We start from the raw sequence: 19,027 nt of genomic DNA on the forward strand, positions 1-19,027 counted from the left end.
ATATCATCTTACACCTGTCAGAATGGCTAAAGTCAAAAACACCAAGGATAACCTTTGCTGGAGAGGCTGTGGAGGAACGGGTACCCTCATCCATTGCTGGTGGGAATGCCATCTTGTGCAACCACTGTGGAAGTCAGTGTTTCGGTTTCTCAGGAAATTCGGGATCAATTTACCCCTGGACCCAGCAATACCACTCCTGGGAATATACCCAAGAGATGCTCTATCATATGACAAAAGCATTTGTTCAACTATGTTCATAGTAGTATTATTTGTAATAGCCAGAACCTGGAAACAACCTAGATGCCCTTCAATGGAAGAATGGATGAAGAAAGTATGGAATATATACACGCTAGAGTACTACGCTGCGGTAAAAAACAATGACTTCTCGAATTTTGCAGGCAAATGGATGGAAATAGAAAACACTATCCTGAGTGAGGTGTCCCAGACCCAAAAAGATGAACATGGGATGTACTCGCTCATAATTGGTTTCTAGCCATAAATTAGGGCCACGGAGTCTACAATAGGTGAACCTAAAGAAGCTAAGTAAGAAGGTGAACCCAAGGAAAAACATATAGTTATCCTCTTGGCTAAGGGAAGTAGACCCAATTGCCGGGGAGAAAATTAGGATCTTGGGGGTGGGGTGGGATGGGGGTAAGGGGAGATGTGGAGAGAAAAGGTAGAAGGGAAGGAGGGGGGACTTGGGGAATCAGGAGAATTGGGATAAAGGAAAGGTGGATAGGGGAGCACGGAACCACAATTCTTAATTAAGGGAACCACTTTAGGGTGGGCAAGAGATTTGACCCTAGAGGGGCTCCCAAGTGCCCAACATGAGGTTCCCAGTTAGTTCCTTGGGTAGCTGAGGATTGGGAACCTGAAATGACCCTATCCGAGAGCAATACTGACGAATATCTTGCATATCATCATAGAACCTTCATCTGGTGATGGATGGAGACAGAGACAGAGACCCACACTGGAGCACTGGACTGAGCTCCCAAGGTCCCAATGAGGAGCAGAAGGAGGGAGAACATGAGCAAAGAAGTCGGGACCACGAGGCGTGCACCCACCCACTGAGACAGTGGAGCTGATCTACTGGGAGCTCACCAAGGCCAGCTGGACTGTGACCGAAAAAGCATGGGATAAAACCGGACTCTCTGAACATGGCGAACAATGAGGGCTGATGAGACGCCAAGGACAATGGCACGGGGTTTTGATCCTACTTAATGTGCTGGCTTTGTGGAAGCCTAGCCAGTTTGGATGTTCACCTTCCTAGATATGGACGGAGGGGGGAGGACCTAGGACTTACCACAGGGCAGGGAACCTGGACTGCTCTGTGGACTGGAGAGGGAGGGGGAGAGGAGTGGGGGGAGGGTTAGAAGGGTGGGAGGAGGGGGAGAAGGGTGGGAGGAGGGGGAGGGAAATGGGAGGCTGGGAGGAGGTTGAAACTTGTTTTTTGTTTATGTTTTTTTTCTTCTTTTCTTAATAAAAAAAATTATTAAAAAAAAAACTACGGACACAAGCATCACAGAACACAAGAGATGGAAGAGTGAATCTTAGGCACTGAAAATACAATAGAAGAAATAGATACATTGGTTAAAGAAAATGTTAAAACTAAAGATTTCCTGACACAAAACATTAAGAAAATCTGGGACACTATGAGAAAGCCAAACCTAAGAATAACGGGAATGGAAGAAAGAGAAGAATCGCAGTTCAAAGGCACATAAAATATTTTTAACAAGATCACAGAAGAAAATTTTCCTATATGACATGGCTAAAAAAGTACAAAAAGCAAACAGAATGCCAAATAAACTGCGCCAGAAAAGAAAGTCCCCTCACCACACAATAATCAAAATACTAAACATATAGGACAAAGAAAGAATATTAAAAGCTACAAGAAAAAAAGAGCAAGTAACATATAAAGACAGACCTATTAGAATTACACCCAGCTCCTCAACAGAAACTCTAAAAGCCAGAAGGGCCTGGACAGGTGTCCTGCAGACTCTAAGAGACCACAGATGACAGCCCAGACTACCAGACCCAGCAAAACTTTCAATCGCCATAGATGGAGAAAAGGTATTTCATAATAAAGTCAAATTTAAACAATATCTATCTACAAATCCAACCCTATAGAAGGTGCTAGAAGGAAAATTCTATCCCAAGGAGGTTTACACCCACGAAAAGGAAGTTAGAACACATGAAAACAGAGGAAATAAATAACTATCCCAGCCAAACCAAAGAAGGGAGGAACACACACACACATCACCACCACCATGAACAACAACAACGACAACAAAATAACAGAAATTAACAATCAGTGGTCATTAGTATCTATCAATATCAATGGACTCAATTCTCCAATAAAAAGTCACAGGCTATCAGAATAGATGCAAAAACTGGATCCATCCTGCTGCATACAAGGGACCCACTTCAACATCAAAGAGAGACACTACCTCATTGAGAAGAATTGGGAAAATATTTTCCAAGCAAATGGACCCAAGAAGCAAGCTGGTATAGCCATTCTAATATCTAACAAAATAGACTTCAAACCAAAATTAATCAAAAGAGATGGGGAAGGACAGTTCATACTCATCAAAGACAAGACCCACCAAGATATCTTTCAATTATGAACATCTATGCTCCCAAACAAAGGGCACTCACATTTGTAAAGGAAACACTATAAGGCTTAAATCACACATTGACCCCTCCCACAGTGATACTGGGAGACTTCAGTACACAACTCTCAATGGACAGGTCATCCAAACAAAAACTAAACAGAGAAATATTGGAGCTAAAGGACATTATGAACCAAACTGACCTAACAGATATCTACAGAACATTTTACCCAAACACAAAAGAACACACTTTCTTCTCAGCACCTCATGGAACCTTCTCCAAAACTGACCATACTTGGTCACAAAGCAAATCTCAACAGACACAATAAAATTGAAACAACCCCCTGCATCCTATCAGACCTTCACAAATTAAAATTGGATTTCAACAACAACAGAACACCTATGATAAACTCATGGAAAATGAATGACTGATGGACAAGGGAGAAATAGAAAAATAAATCAAAGACTTCTGAGAACTCAATGAGAATGGATACACAACATACCCAGACTTATTGGACACAATGAAAATGGCACTAGGAGGAAAGTTCACAGCACTAAGTGCTACACAAAGAAATGAGAGAGTTCTCATATTAGTAACTTAGCAGCACACCTGAAATCCCTAGAACAAACTCAGGGCTAAAATCAATAAAATAGAAACAAGAGAACAATACAAAGAATCAATGAGACAAAGAGTTGGTTCTTCTAGAAAATCAACAAGATAGATAAACTCTCATTCAAACTAACTAAAAGATGGAGAGAGAATATCCAAACTAACAAAATCAGAAACAAAAAAGGGGGAATATAACAACAGACAGTGAGGAAATCCAAAGAATCATTAGGTCATACTTAAAAAAAAAAAGGAAAAATCTAAAGGTAATGAATAATTTTCTTGACAGATACCACTTACCAAAGTTAAATCAACATTAGCTAAACAATTTAAGAAACCTATAGCCCCCAGTGAAATAGAACCAGTCATTAATACTCTCCCACATAAAAAAATAAAAAACATTAAAAAATAAAAAAGCCCATGGTCGGACAGTTTTGTTGTTTATCAGAGTCTCTCTCTCTCTCTCTCTCTCTCTCTCTCTCTCTCTCTCTCTCACACACACACACACACACACACACATACACACACACACACACACGTATAGAAAATCTTTAAAAACTAAGAGCAGGAAGGATAATTATAAGGATTTTAACTGCACAGTGTCACTGGTGTTAACAAGACTATGGCCCAGCTCAGAGTGGAAAGAAAGGATTACTGTTGTGTCTAACAAATGACCATGATTGTTTTACCCGTGAAGAATGAGCAGCAAAGCTATGAGGAGTGTAGTAATCTTTTAAATTTAAGAGAAAGGAAGGTTAAAAAATATTCCTAGCAAGAAATGAGAGGGCAGATGTCAGAACTGAAATGCTATTAGTAATTGTTTTATGGTAAACATTTATGAGTGTATCCTGCATGAGGTACTGTGATAAGCACTTTGTCTGAATTACCTCGTTTTATCTTCAGTTATTTTTTTCATGTGTTCTAAAATTATGACATAAATGAATTAAGTAATTTCCCCAAGAACACAGAATGAATAAGTGGTGGCTTTTGGATTAGAGTTCAAGGAGGCTGCAGTTGACAGTCTAGTTATTAAAGCCATTGCATGCTTAGTGCATTGCATGGGCAGATGGCCACCATGAGTCCAGATGCTCCATGTTCAGTGCCCTGCATGAGCAGACAGCCACTGTGTGCCCAGGTGCCCACATGCTTACTGCCCTGCATCAGCAGACAGCCACTGTTTGCCCAGGTGCCCACATGCTTACTGCACTGCACAGGCAGACAGTCATGGTGGGTCCAGGTGCCCACACGCTTAGTCCACTGCATGGGCAGATGGTCAGTGTGAGTCCAGGTTCCCACAGGGACTGTCATGAGCTTCTGACAAATGTTAGAAACTCTTTTACAGTTAAACAGGCCTGGGTTTGAACTCCAGTTTTGTCACTTGGATTTTGGGCAAACTTATCCCTCTTGAGGTCGAGATTCCCCACCCTTCAAAGGAGATGCAATCTTCCCTGTGGTGACTAGCAGGATAATAGCAGACTTCTAGAAGATACAGGGATTTCTGGACATGTGGAGTAGCCCTCCCACAGGGATGGTGGCAATGCACACTTCCTTTCTTGATGCCTCACATCGTAAGACAAAGCAGCCCCTTTTTTCATTTGTCTTCAGCTCTTGAGTGTCTATTACCTTATTCTTGTCCTGTGTATCCACCTCCCCAGGGGCCATAAACTTCAGCAGAAGGGCTAGACACTTGGGGCTCCTATGCCGGGTAGTCAGGTGCAAGGGTGTCATCTCTTCTAGATCCTTCTGCATCCAATTTGCTCTGCGTGTAAGCAAGAGTTTCATAAAGCGGTAATTTCCCTAGATGAAAACAAGAAATATTAAAAGGAATTTATTTTGCGGCAAGTTTGTAAATACTTTTGAAATGTTCTCAGTAATTTTAACTACCCTCATATAGTATACCATGCAGAAAAGTTAATAAAAGGGGAAAATATCACTATATTAGACAGTGATTGCTTTATGTTTTCCTGCTTCTCTTGATCACTTTTGAACAATCATATAACTTATATAGTGGCTATCCGACACTTACTGGGGGTGTGACAGGTTTTATTAGCCAGACTGTTATTGCTAGGTGTTTAGAATGTTAGTCTGCTGTTGCTGGGCATGTAGACACTAAGGCAATAAACTGTAGTAAGTATTTATTATAGAAAATGCTTCAACATACACTGTTTTGTACTTAGTTTTCTCCTTTATCCTGAAAGTAGATTACCAAGAGCCAAATTTGGGGTTAAGTTTGTATATTTTATAGTTTGTGGGTGTTTTCCAAGTTACTATCTAGTAGCATCGCTATGTACGGTGTTGACTGATTGTCCCAATAGGGTGTTATGTGTAACACAGACTCTCTATATGATCTTTTCAATGCCCAATAGGGTGTTATGTGTAACACAGACTCTCTATATGATCTTTTCAGTGCCCAATAGAGTGTTATGTGTAACACAGACTCTCTATATGATCTTTTCAGTGCCCAATAGAGTGTTATGTGTAACACAGACTCTCTATATGATCTTTTCAATGCCCAATAGGGTGTTATGTGTAACACAGACTCTCTATATGATCTTTTCAATGCCATCTCCCTCACAGACGGCAAGCTTCAGGAAGCAAGGCTGTGTTTCATTGGCTACTGTACCCAGTACAATCCCTGGTACAAACTAAGTATTTGATAAATGTAAATAAGATAGGTGATGGACTGAGCATGGAGAAATAACTCCTGTATTCTGCTTTCACTTAAAAATTATAGCTGCTGTGTGAAGAGTCTTAATTCTCAAATAACCTGTATTTGGCTATCCTTGCTTTTTAAGGCTTCATTGATTCCAGCTTTGTTAGCAGAGCACAAGACTTGCCTGTTTTCGATTTTACTCTATCAGCTCTGAGAAGGAAGACATGAAAAGTTCCTCAAGAGGGCGCCCTACTCTAAGTTTCCTCAAGAGGGTGCCATGCTCTAAGCATCCTCAAGAGGACGCCGTGCTCTAAGCGCCCTCAAGAGGGCGCCCTGCTCTAAATTTCCTGCCATCTTTTCTTGAAGGATAAAAAGTGCTCGGTTAGAAAAAGAATCAGTATGACACTATATACCAAAAAAATGTTTGACCTTTCCAAGCATAATGTTCCAAATATTAAAGATTAATTCATTATAACCTTTCCTTTTAGAGACGTTCAATCAGACATTTTGGTCGTGGAATCAGAAAATAGGAAGTAGAAGGAAAGTCACACAGTTGACAGCAGTGACCACTAGGCACATACAAGGTTCCTGGCATAGTTATGTTTCCTGTTATTCTTGGGACTCAAGTTTCACTAGCCACATAGTATATACCAGTAACAGCTGCTCTTTATTCATGCAACAAACATTTGTTAAGCCTTGTTATGAAGAAGACAATTAGGACAGAGTTTTTGACACAAATCTCATGGTTGTGCCACACTAACTTGGGGTAGAATATGTCTGCAGATGAAAGCACCCCTGCATCTCATGTGTGAACCAGAGGCATCAACAGTGCACAGACTGTCACACATGTGAAACGATAGTGTGTGGAGAGTACTCGAAACACTGCGCTAAGTGGGTGCCCAGCAAATGTTTGCTAGGATTATGAATGGCTTTCAAACCTGGATCTTATCAAGACTAGACCAGCCTGCAAGACAAATGTAGACGGTGAGGCGGAGTGAAGAAGTGCTGGTGATAATGGTAGAAAGGTCTGATCATCAATATTTATAGTGCAGCTGGTGATTAAGGAGAGCACCAAAGGCAAAGACAGCTGGAGTGGTAGAAATAATGGCTTCTCTGTTTTTCTCACACTAAGGAACACATCTGTCCGTGCTCTACCTATTGGGAATCGCCACTCCTCTCAATCATCCCATTGCAGACCCCGCCCCTCAGAAATCCTGCCAAGGGTCAGCTCCTCCCCCAGAGCTGCTCAAGATCAAGGCTGCAGGGTATTTGAGACCTGATTGCCAGACCTGCCACATGATTCCTCTCCTGGCTTGCTGAGAGTCACCTGAGAGTTGCTTTGCTCTGTTTGTTGAAGGTGTTGGTCTGGTCTGATTTGGCTTATTGCATCAGCAGAGGGACCCAATAACCGGGAATCCAACACTTGTCACAGCCCACAGATGACACCACAGGGCCGAGAGGAATCTGACTAGTGCTCTGGGGAGGATTCAGCTCTGTGAACGCACACTCTAGTTCCGGGAGACAGAGTCTGGTCAGGTATTCTATATGACAGCTGGGGCCAGACACAATATAATTCACTTGGGCCAATGTCAAGCCCCTGGGTCTCCTTAGCAAGCATTTACTAAATGTCAATTATATGCAGACTCAATCTCTGCAAATAAGCAGAGGACCACAGAACTTCCAGAACTAAGATGAGAAGGTTGGGCATGTGGTTCAGTGGTGAAGTGCACACAGAAGAACACGGGTCTAATTCCCGGTAGAGAAAAGAACAGTCAATTTCTTTATAACTTTTTATTTTTTGTGTGTGCATGTGCTATATGTGTGGGTATGGATTTATGCACATGTACACATGTATTTTTGGTGCCTAAGCATGTGTACATGTATGTGTGTGTGTGAAAACTACTGCTGTTTCAGAAGCATGCATACTGTTATTTCATCTGAGTAATAATGATATAAAGATTTTGAGTAAATTACTTTGATATTTTGCATTTACATTTTCATTTTAAGAAAACTTACCAGGGATTGGGAATATGAGTCAGGTGCTAAAGTGCCCTGCAAGCATGAGAACCTGAGTTTGATTCCCAGCACCGCCCCCCCCCCCCAACTGAATATGGAAGCTTGCTTCTGTAATCCCTGGGGAGGAGGATCCCTGGGGCTTACTGGCTGGCCATCTAGATGAATTAACCAACTGAGCTCCTGGTTTAGTGAGAGACTCTGTCTCAAAATTTGGGTGGGAAGTGATTAAGAAAGACACCTTATTTTGACCTCTGGCTTCGACAAGCATGTGCACACATGGGCATGCAACACCTGTGTACACCTATGCATACCACAAATATGTACATACATGTACACTTCCATACACATACAGAATAAAACACAACAATTATAGGCAATGCTCTTTTGTGTGTTCAACTCCTTTTCTCCCTCTTTGGAGAGTACATACTGACTTGGGTGTTTCTCGATTAATATTTTATATTTTATTTCATACAAACATGTAAGTTCATAATCTGGAAGGTGCTATCTTTATAGAATAGTTCTATTTGAGTCATTGTCCATCTCTAACTCAGAGGAATAAAGGTTTCTCCTGGTTGCTCTGGTTCATGTATCTGCACTGGAGAAGCATCTTGCTCTAGGAATGGCATTGATTCCCTCTAGAGGAAGACTTAGCGCACTCCTCACTTTTCACAATCACTGCTATAATGAATTGCTTTGTACAGATCTCCTGGTAAGTGTACAAGAATTTCTGGGCTCTCTCAAAGAGCAGTTCCAATTTGCATTCCTAACAGAAACATGAGAATTCTTGTTTTTCGACAACTTTTTCCCACTTGGTTTTGTCAAAGTACTGACTTTGGCCAATCCAATTGGTACACAGTGCTGTTTTGATCATAAATTTAATCTGCACTTCCTTAGCTGAGGTGGACTATTTTGTTGACTATCAGTTTCTTCTTTTGTGTTGTTTGCTAAGTTGGGAGCTCAGCTATTTGTCTTACTGGAATATTTTTACATACTTTGGATACCAATCTTTTTGCTTTCCTTAGGTTCTTTGACTAAGAAATGAGTTAATATTAAGAATATTAGCTCCCTTGCCCTTTATCTTTTATTTATTCCTCTTTATTTGTTCAATTTGTTCTTTGATAATCTCATACACATAGTTAGTATATCACTCTTACTTTCTTTCCTCTCTTCTTTTACCTCTCTGTCAATACTCACCTCTCCCTACAGGTCTTCTTCATGCCTTTTTGTTTTGCTTTGTTTTGTGACTCAGTGATTTTACCAGGATCATCTGTGTGGCCACTGGTTTGGAAATATCATGGTACCAATCTGAACCCTAAATATTAATGTGTATACCTATAGGTAACGAAACTCTCAACCTTAATCACAGAAGTTTTTCTTTGCAGTGAACTCTAAATAATACACAGACTCATGAACGTTCAAGATGTTTGGAATAAATGATGGTTGAGTGTTTGGCCCTGGACAACTATGTATCCTATCTAAGCTGAGAGAATATTAGAGAAGAGAGTGCAGAAAGAATGTACAAACCAGAAGATAGGAAGCAGGGCTAGGAAACACTGTTTTCAGGAACGACATAGCTATTGCAAAGGATATCATAGTAGCTGTGGTAGGCTGCAATGAGCCTGCCAACAGTCAATCATGGATCAGGGAGGGGCTCCTGGCCCTGGCCCTCTCTACTGAACTACTGGCATCTGACGGATTGAGGAACAGTCCTTGCTTTCAGTTGTGAAGCAAATGGTATTGGCTTTTCTTTAACATTTAGTTTCTTCATATAGTTTGCTTTTATTTACAAGTAGATTAATATTATTATTATTACTATTTTTTATCAGTACTGCTACTATTGAGATAGAGTATTTGCAATTTAGTCCTGATGGACCTGAAACTCACTATGTAGACCAGATTGGCCTCAAATGTGAGGTTATCTGGCTGTCTCAGCTTTCTGAGAGTGCTAGGATTACAGCATGTAATCCATGTACAATTCCTAGCTTTCAAGTAGATTTGAAGAAAGCTTCTTTGCTACTGGTTTTCATTGCTTGTATTTTTCTTCTACTCATCCTTAGGTTGGATTCTACATAGCTCTAATCTAGTCTAAGAAATCACCTAATGGCATTCTCTCTTTGAGTATTGACTTCTATGTTGTTATGGATAATAAAGTGACAGTCATTCAGCTAAGGGGCATCTTTCCGGTCCTGAGGTTGGTCTTTGTCCTGTTCTTGCCAGTTCTTCAAGCACCATTCTCTAGAGCTGTAGACAAATCTTAGAGAATTTCTGAACTTCTAAGTGTATTCCTTGCTTCAGTAAAAAAAAAAAAAAAAAAAAAAACAAAACAGAAGCTTTTCGATCATTCAAGAGGAAATTCTTGAGCAAAATGTGGCTAAAATCATATTTTTATGACTTCCGTGTTTTATCATTAACTTCTGACAACACTTGGGAGCCTCACCCCACAAGTCCTCTCACAAGGTTACCATGTTCTCTTTATCAGGCCACTGCACACCTTGGCCATTTGCCTTCTCCTCAGTCAAAGCACTGGCGTGTCAATGCCTTTGGGTTTACCACATTCAGAGATACTGAAAAAGGCAGATGGTTTCCCAAAAGCATACTTTGGGATATACACATTTCCTCCCATTGACCTTTGAATTCTTGCTCTGTCTGCATGGCACCAGCACTCCTATTTACCATTAAACTTGAGGAGAAAATGGCTGTTCACAGACAAACACAAATGATCATATTTTGGTCCATTTATAGGTTATTATATAATTTTGCCCAGGAAATATTATAAGTATATTTATAATAGCAAATATAAATGTAGAGAAGGCATTCTGTCACATTTCATTCTAAATGTTAACAACATTAGATTAAAATACATTATTTTACATGGAAATGGAAATAATAGAAACATTGTTATTAATTATAATGATATCCTTATAATTACATATTTATAAACATTCAAGGCATTTGCCATATTAAATTTCAAAAAGAAACTACCCCTAGGAAGTATATAGGTCACAATTTTCAGTTATCAGTGAAACTTTTCTATAATGGTTGAAAATGCAAATGAGCTTTGGAAGTACCACAGTCATATCAGGAGCGGGGGTATGCTCTGATCCTGGGTGGGTGCAAAGCCTTCACCCTGCTTTACTGGGATCACTTCTCAGGTTAATCTTGCACTGAACAGTCTTGTAGACTTGGCACAAAGTAAAATGTATGTATGCTTGTGATGTGGAAGATATCACTGTATATGGGACTTGTGTCTGTCTCTTGTGAAGTTAATTGTTTTTTTTTCATGGTGAAGAAGGCCAAGTTAATAGAACATTGCATCTGCCTACTCTTGGCAAGGACTTATGAAATCTGCTCTTGGACCCATCATCCATCTTACCACTGTAGACCCATCTCAGATCATAATGATACTGTATCATTAACTTGCCCTATTTTAACCACAAGAAGTCCTTGATTTGGCTTCATGTTTTGGGTTTTGAGACCATCTGTAGTCTGATCATAGTATACCATTTTTCAGGAAGGCCATCCAGCAATGAACCAACAGTTAGAGGACATTTTATTGATACTTTCTTTTCCCCCACCATCATCAGCTATCTGAGATTATTGAGAGCTGTGACACTTGAAAATCAATTAATAAATACCTCTAGTATTATTTCTTGTTTGCTCCTGGCCTATAACCCAAATATGGCTACTGAATGTGCCCTCCCCTAGAGATTTCCCTTCTTGTGGGAGATGATAAAAAACAAACGTGATTGGGAATTATATATAACTATTAAAAAAACTGTCATTCTATACTATTGTTTGTCAATTAAGATGTTTTCTTCTTCCTAAAACCCATTTCAGGCTGGTTTTGACTGACATATCCTTTAGTGGCCAAAGAGAATATTAGAGATTCAAAATGTATTCTGGATTATGAATCTGGATAAATTTGTCCAAGTAATATGATTCCAGATTAAAAGTGCACAATGTCCACAGGACTGAGTATCTTGCACATTGATCCTCCCAGAGCAGTGCAAATTATCACTGTAAATGTGTTCCATATACACACATCCTTCTATATGGAAGGTACATGTGGAGATGGTTAGAAAGAAGGTGACGTTATATCTATTAATATGGGACTCATGGGCTGATGAGATGGCTCAGTGGGTTAAAGGCACTTGCTTTCAGCCCTACTGACTTGAATTCAATCCCTGTAACTCACATGATGGGAGAAGAAAACCAACTCTTTCAAGCTATCTTCTGACCTGACCCAGCACAGGTGTGAAGGTCAAGGGATATCTGTGAGAGTTGGCTGTGCTGAGGCACTTATACATGAATTGACAACATTTTTAGAAAAAGACAGGACTCACTAGTTTTGTGACTAAAGGGGAAGGTAACTTCAGGACTTGGGAAGGGACCTCTGTCAACAGAGACTGCTGTTCTGCCCTCTACCATGGTTGTTCAGTCCCACAGAAACACAGACGTCTACATTAATTATAAATTGGTTGGCCTATTAGTTCAGGTTGCTTATTAACTAATTCTTACACCTTAAATTCTTACACCTCATAAATCTTGTCTGTGTTAGCCATGTGGCTTGGTACCTTTTATCAGCGAGGCATTCTCATCTTGTGTCCTTTGCATCTGGGTGACAACTGCAGACTCAGCCTTTCCTCTTCTCAAAATTCTCCTATCCTAGTTGCCCCACCTATACTTCCTGCCTGGTCACCCCACCTATACTTCCTGCCTGGTCACCCCACCTATACTTCCTGCCTGGTCACCCCACCTATACTTCCTGCCTGGCTACTGGCCAATCAGCGTTTTATTAAACCAATACAAGTGATAAATGTTTACAGGGTAGAAGACCATTGTCCCACGGCAGACCTCAGCCTGTAAAGGTGCAGGGACAGGAGATCAACTAGTACTCTATCTTTTGGATCTAGTGCTGGATTCTAACAAAATGAAGAAGGCTTGCACATTAAAGAAACATACAAAAGTAAGTGGAGGCTAGACTGACCTACTGGAAAGTTTGCCACCCCCACCAATGTACAAAGAAATATTCCTATCAATGTTGGTAGTTCCTATTCTTGCTATGATTGATGTCATCAGTGGGAGGTCCTCAGCAATACCCAACAACATGGATCTATTTACATGCATAGACCCATTTACATGCAAAGGGATGAGCACGCCCCTTTTTAATCTAATGAACACAAATCAATATGCTCTCCCTGGTGCATAAGAAGCTTTAGCGCAAGTTGTATGTGCTAACTGAAGCTGCAAGTGCCTGCGATACTGACCTGCAACTCTTACGTGTTTGCATATACAACAGAGCAGGCCAGGGCAGATTCCTTCATTGGGCTTGGGGGAGGGGCTGTGATGCCAAAGTTTACCATTAAATTCCCTTGTCTGGGTCATGACAGATGATAAACTGGCTTTGGTTTATATTCTGGATGTTTGAAGTAAGATATACTACCTCCTATGGTACTTATTCACAGTTGACTTAGTCAGACATATGAGTGTGGATCACTTTTTCCCTGGGCAGCTTCCCGGGGGCATGTTTGCAATGAGCAGCTGGAGGGATGAGGTCATGCCTTCATACTGGTTAAAATGAAATGGAAGACCCCTAAAGTTCAGTGTTGCTCAGCTGCAATGGAAGCTCAGTGTGCTCAGCATCCGTCTGCCTCTCCAACTCGCCCAGGTTTCTTAGGGGCAAAGTAAAACCATTGTAAACACAGAAGCTCAGGCTTTCTGCAGTGTTATGAATAATAATCTCCTTGGTCTAAGCTCTGGAGTATAATATTTATTTTAAATATTCATGTAACAGTAAGAGACCAACTTGCTAGCTTGCATATGGGGCAAAATCAAATCTGAGACCCTCCTTACAATTCAATATTATTGTAGTACAGAGTACAAAGTAAGAAGTTACAGATATGACTAAACAGGTAGACAGTCTACAATGATATAAGGAACATAAAACCTATTTAGTATTTAAAGTATTCAATTATTATTTTTGAAATGAAAGTACATAAATTGGAAATATGAACATTACATTCTAGTTGAATGAAAACATAATTTCAGTGTATACATAAATAGTTCTGTGAAATGAAAGCCAATATGTTTTTAACTTAGACCAGGAGATTATCACCAGCATACAAAGCAGAGACTATAAATGCTTCTGTCCTTGGACAATCTTCCTGTCTCAGCTGATTTAAGCGTCTGCTTATATTTCGGTTTCTTGGCCTTTAGAGTGAATTTTTATAGGACAAGAAGGCAAATAGTTATAAAAATCAAGTTACTGAGAGATATGAGTTCACTGAGCTCTAGAAATGAGATTGAATCTGCATTGTTTTTCCCAGTGGCAGTCATGGTCTCTCCTTTAAACTTCTGATGGTCAAGTTCAAATACTGTGCTTTATGAAAAAGATTTCTAATTGCTCATGATGGTAAGTGTACCACTAGCTTGTCATCTTGAGCAAATCTTTGGAAACATTCAAAAAGTTATTTGACAATCCTAAGCAAGCAAAGGCTAAGAAGGATGCTTCAGAGGCAGACTCCAAGCCTTATTTGCTATTTTCCAAGTTTAAGATGCTCCTCCATCTGGCAGAGTAGCCAGACCATACATCAGCCAAGGACATCTCTCCGGAAAGAGGATTTGACTGAAGGAAAAGCAACATCTTTGACTGATCCATAGATGAACTCTTCTAATATTTCTCCCCACTGCCTCCTCCAAGCATTGGCTCTCTCTACTAACTGGGTTTCCATAGGAATAGACAGTGCTATCAAGTGCCACACAGTCAAACAGCACAAGAGAAAATGTTACTGTATTTTATATATATATATATATATATATATATATATATATATGCTCAAGCCTCCACTTGCATTTCTTTTGAGAACTGTCTACACACACACACACACACACACACACACACACACACACACTCACATATATGCTTGTCTTCTCCATGAAAGGAAACTATGGAAAGATTCCTTTATTCTGAGATTTCTCACCCAATGCCAGGTTTTTTCTCGTGTTTTTCTGAATGATGACAGTGATTTTATTTAGGTTATTAGTCTCCTCAGCAGACATAATTTTATCTATAGAAAACTAACAAAAATAAATGCTAAAAAAGTACACAAGACTGCGATGATTGTTTTCAGGAAGGCAATCCTATTGTGCTTGTGGTGCGCCCTCATTTATTCGGAGTGACACTTTAAAATGGCACAGCCTTTTAAAATTAGTTTCATAGCTAGCTTATCCTGACATTTTCATACCGATGTATCATTATACTTTGATCTCATTCCTTCTCCTTCCCAGGTCCTTGGCTCTCCTCTCCCTCCTTCTCCAGCTAGATGCCTTTCTTCTTTCATATATCTCCGGCTTCTGTTTTCTTATTACATGTGTTCTATTGCCCTCTGCATTTCCCACCTCCCTTGAGATCGCTTCCTCTCCTCTCATGATCCCCTTTCTCGTTTCCTAAAATTCTCTCTCTCTCTCCCTCCCAGTTTTAAAACAAGGTTTTATAAATGAGAGAAAACATGCGGTATTTGTCTTCCTGAATTTTGGCTAGTGATTTCAAGTTGTATTCATTTTCCTACAATGCCACAATTTCATTTTTTTTATAGCTGAATACAATTCCATTGTGTGTATGGAACATATCTCTATCCATTCATCTGCTCAAAGACATCTAGGCTGAATCTACTACCTGGCTATTGTGAATAATCAGGAACAAATATCAATATACAACTATTCCTATAAAAAGTTAACCAGAGTCATTTGGATACATCCCCAAGTAGAGCTGAGTAATATGGTATTTCTATATTTAAGTTATTAAAAAAGTTATTTTATTATTTATGAGTATGTGTGTATTTGACACATATGTACATGTGCCCATGAAGTCTGGTCTAAGAAGTCATTGGATCCCTTAAAGACAGAGCTACAGACAGCTGTGAGCCATCTGACATAGTTGGGAACTGACCTGTGGTTCTCTGGAACAGTATCAACCATTCTTTAATTATGAGCCATCTCTATAGCCCCCATTTTCATTTTTTTGAGAGACTTTCGTACAGATTTCATTATATAATGGATTCATTTCCACCAATGAATAAATAAAGGCTGCCCCCCCATTACCTTAGTATCACTGTGCTATTGCTGGCTTGATTTGTTTTTGATGACAGTCATTCTGACTAAAGAGAGATGAAAATATAAAGGAGTTTTAATTTGCATTTTCCTAATAGATAAAGGTGTTAAGCATTTTCAAGTATTTATTGGCCACTTTATTATTTTATTTTTAAATCTGTATATGCACATGTGTCTTGTGTGTGGCTGTATGAATGTGAGTGCAGTTGCCAACAGAGGCCAGAAGAGATCGCATTGGATCCCTGCATCTACAGGCAGTTTTGAGGGGCCAGCTGTAGGTGCTGGGAACCAAACTCCCATCTTCTATGAGAGCAGTTTGAGCTCTTACCCATGAACTATTTCTCAAACCTCCGCTTGTATTTCTTTTTAGAGCGGTCTATTCACTCGATTAGTCCATTTACTACTGACTGGATGACTGGGCTTTTCTATGTTGGCTTTAGAACATCAACAGGGTAGGCACATTACGGCTCTTGTTATGTGCTTACCACATGTACATAAGGTTTGTCCATATGTAAATGTTATTCCTTACTATAGTACAATGGTATCAGTCCTCTGACAGCCGTAAGGAAAACAACAGCAATAACTCTTTGGAGGGCTCCTGTGCATCACTGAGGTCAGCAAAGCTTCTTAGGGAAAGCAATGCCTGAGCTGCATCCTAAGCCATGTAAAATAAACAGAAAGACGAATGTGGAAGGGCACTGTGAATAGGGCCAGGGAGTCATTAGAAGGAAAGCTTTAAGTAGTTAGTGTGGACGCTGACTGAATTATCCTTGTGAAATAGCATCTCTAGATCACCCTAAGGTTGACATCAGTATGCTGGGATGAATTATAGATACACTAGGAAAAGGGATATAGACTAGAAACTATGATCTCAGGGTAAGGGAAAATAATATTGAGTGATTGTTAAGAAAGTGGAACTAAAAACACTAAGAGTTTTGTTTTGTTTGCATGTGTGTATTTGTAGGCATAAGAGTGTGCAGGTACACAAGCCCATGCATAGGCATGTGGAAGACAGAGGAGGACATTAGGCTTATTTTCAAATTGCTCTCTGCCTTATTCCCTTCGAACAGGGTCTCTCACGGAACCAGAAATTTGTAGTTTTGACTAGGCTGGCTCCTACCCACCAAATCCTGGGGTTACATGCACACCCATCCATATCCATGCCAGGCCTTTTAAAAAAGTGGGTTCTAGGGATTCAACCTTGAGTCCTTGTGTTTGCACAGCCAGTACTTTTACTCCATGAGCAATCTCCCCAAGCCACCACACATACTGAGTTTTAAAGAAGCTGGAAAGCATAGATCTGCTGCCTCTTAGAATCAATCAGACTGCCAAAGCAAAGTAAGCTGGGTGAGCTTTATATGATAATCAATCCTCATCTGTCATGTGCAGGAATGAACTAGGAGAAACCCATGTGGTATACCTTTGAGTGTGAGGGTGAGCTGGCTGAGACTCACTCTAATGTCACTGACTTCCTTAAACCCTTCAATACTGTTCGAGAAGCCTCTGAGAAAAAGTCTAAACTTGGAGCCCATCAACGCCTGCTTACTTTTTCTGCCATCAGTTTCCTGTGTCCCTTATCTATTAAAAACTGTCATGAAGAAAGCAGCCTGGCTAACTGCATATCCTCATCTCTCCCATCGCTCCTCCAGCCCCAACTGCACAGTCTCATCCCCAGGTCTTCAGCAGACTGCCTGCTGCAGCTCCCCTCTCCCCATCATCCTATTATCCCAGCTCCCAACTACAGCAGGCTTTCTCTGGGAAACTGCCAGCCAAGCATGACAGAGAAGCAAGCAGGCCAGCTAAGTAGGTGGGTGAGTTTCAGATCTTCACCCTTCCTCCTCTCCTCCATATTCAATCCTTCGGTCTCACCTACAGCTCTGCAGACTACTTGTTGTGGCCTCTCCTCACATTCCCAGGGGACTAAACAGATCCTTCTGGAACAACCTGTTTTCCTCCTCCTGTGAATTTCCTCAACGACACCCCCCCCATACCTAGGGACATGTTTTTACCAGGGAGTTCTTGAACCCAGAAGAATTTCCTACCAGGCAACACACAGCCACCACACTCTCCTAAGAATCAGAAAGGGTAACAGAAACCAAGGGGGTGGAGAGTAAACTCCCAACAAAGACAAGACCAGATATCAGCTCCTAGAATTACAATCTTCTTAAATTCAGATGCCTATATGCCAGCATAAATATGTCTCCACTAGAGCCTAGCAATCCTCCTATAGTATGCCCTGAGAAATCCAACATAGCTGAAGCACAAGACAAAGACCATAAAACAGCCTTTATGAATATGATATGAGGTCTTAAAGAGGAAAGGAATAAATCCCTTAAAGAAATCTACGAAAATAGAACCAGTGAAAGCAAATTAATAAGACATTTTAAGACCTGAAAGTAGACATAGAATCAATAAAGAAAACCCAAACTGAGAGAAATTTGGAAATGAAAAATTTAGGAACTTTAACAGAAACCTCAGAGGCAACTCTTACCAGCAGAATACAAGAAATGGAAACAAGAATCTCAGGCATGGAAGACACGAAAAAAGAAATGGATACCTCAGTCAAATAAAATGTTGATTCTAAAAAAATCATGGCACAAAACATTCAGGAAATCTGGGACACTATGAAAAGTCTAAATCTAAGAATAACAGAAATAGCAGAAGGAGAAGAATCCCAGATCAAAGGCACAGAAAATATTTTTAACAAAATCAAGGGAGAAAATTCTCCTAATATTAAGGAGATGCCTATCAAGGTACAAGATGCATACAGAACACCAAATAGACTAGTTCAGAAAACAAAGTCCCCTTAGCAGATAATAACCAAAATACTGAAGTACAGAACCAAGAAAAAAAATACTAAAAGCTGCAAGGAGAGAAGAACAAGCAACATGTAAAGGCAGACATGGTAGAATAACATCTGATTTCTCAATGAAGACGCTAAAAGCCAGAAGGGCCTGGACAAATGTTCTACAGACTCTAAGAGACCACAAATGCCAGCCCAGACTACTATACCCAGCAAAACGTTCAATTACA

General features: G+C 40.2%; 1 protein-coding gene across 2 annotated transcripts in view; it reads right to left on the minus strand.

The window, feature by feature from the left end:
* Positions 1-19,027, minus strand: part of Invs (inversin) — a 146,866-nt gene that overhangs the window by 55,222 nt on the left and 72,617 nt on the right. For both annotated transcript variants that reach the window (XM_041667844.1, XM_041667843.1), the window contains exon 4: positions 4,840-5,013. In XM_041667844.1, the coding sequence (XP_041523778.1) occupies positions 4,840-5,013 (174 nt within the window). The remainder of the gene's footprint in view (positions 1-4,839; positions 5,014-19,027) is intronic.

The sequence above is a fragment of the Microtus oregoni genome, unplaced genomic scaffold (genome assembly GCF_018167655.1).
Source record: "Microtus oregoni isolate MIOR12 unplaced genomic scaffold, Mior012 000017F_ref0000208, whole genome shotgun sequence".
Taxonomy (NCBI): Eukaryota; Metazoa; Chordata; class Mammalia; order Rodentia; family Cricetidae; genus Microtus; species Microtus oregoni.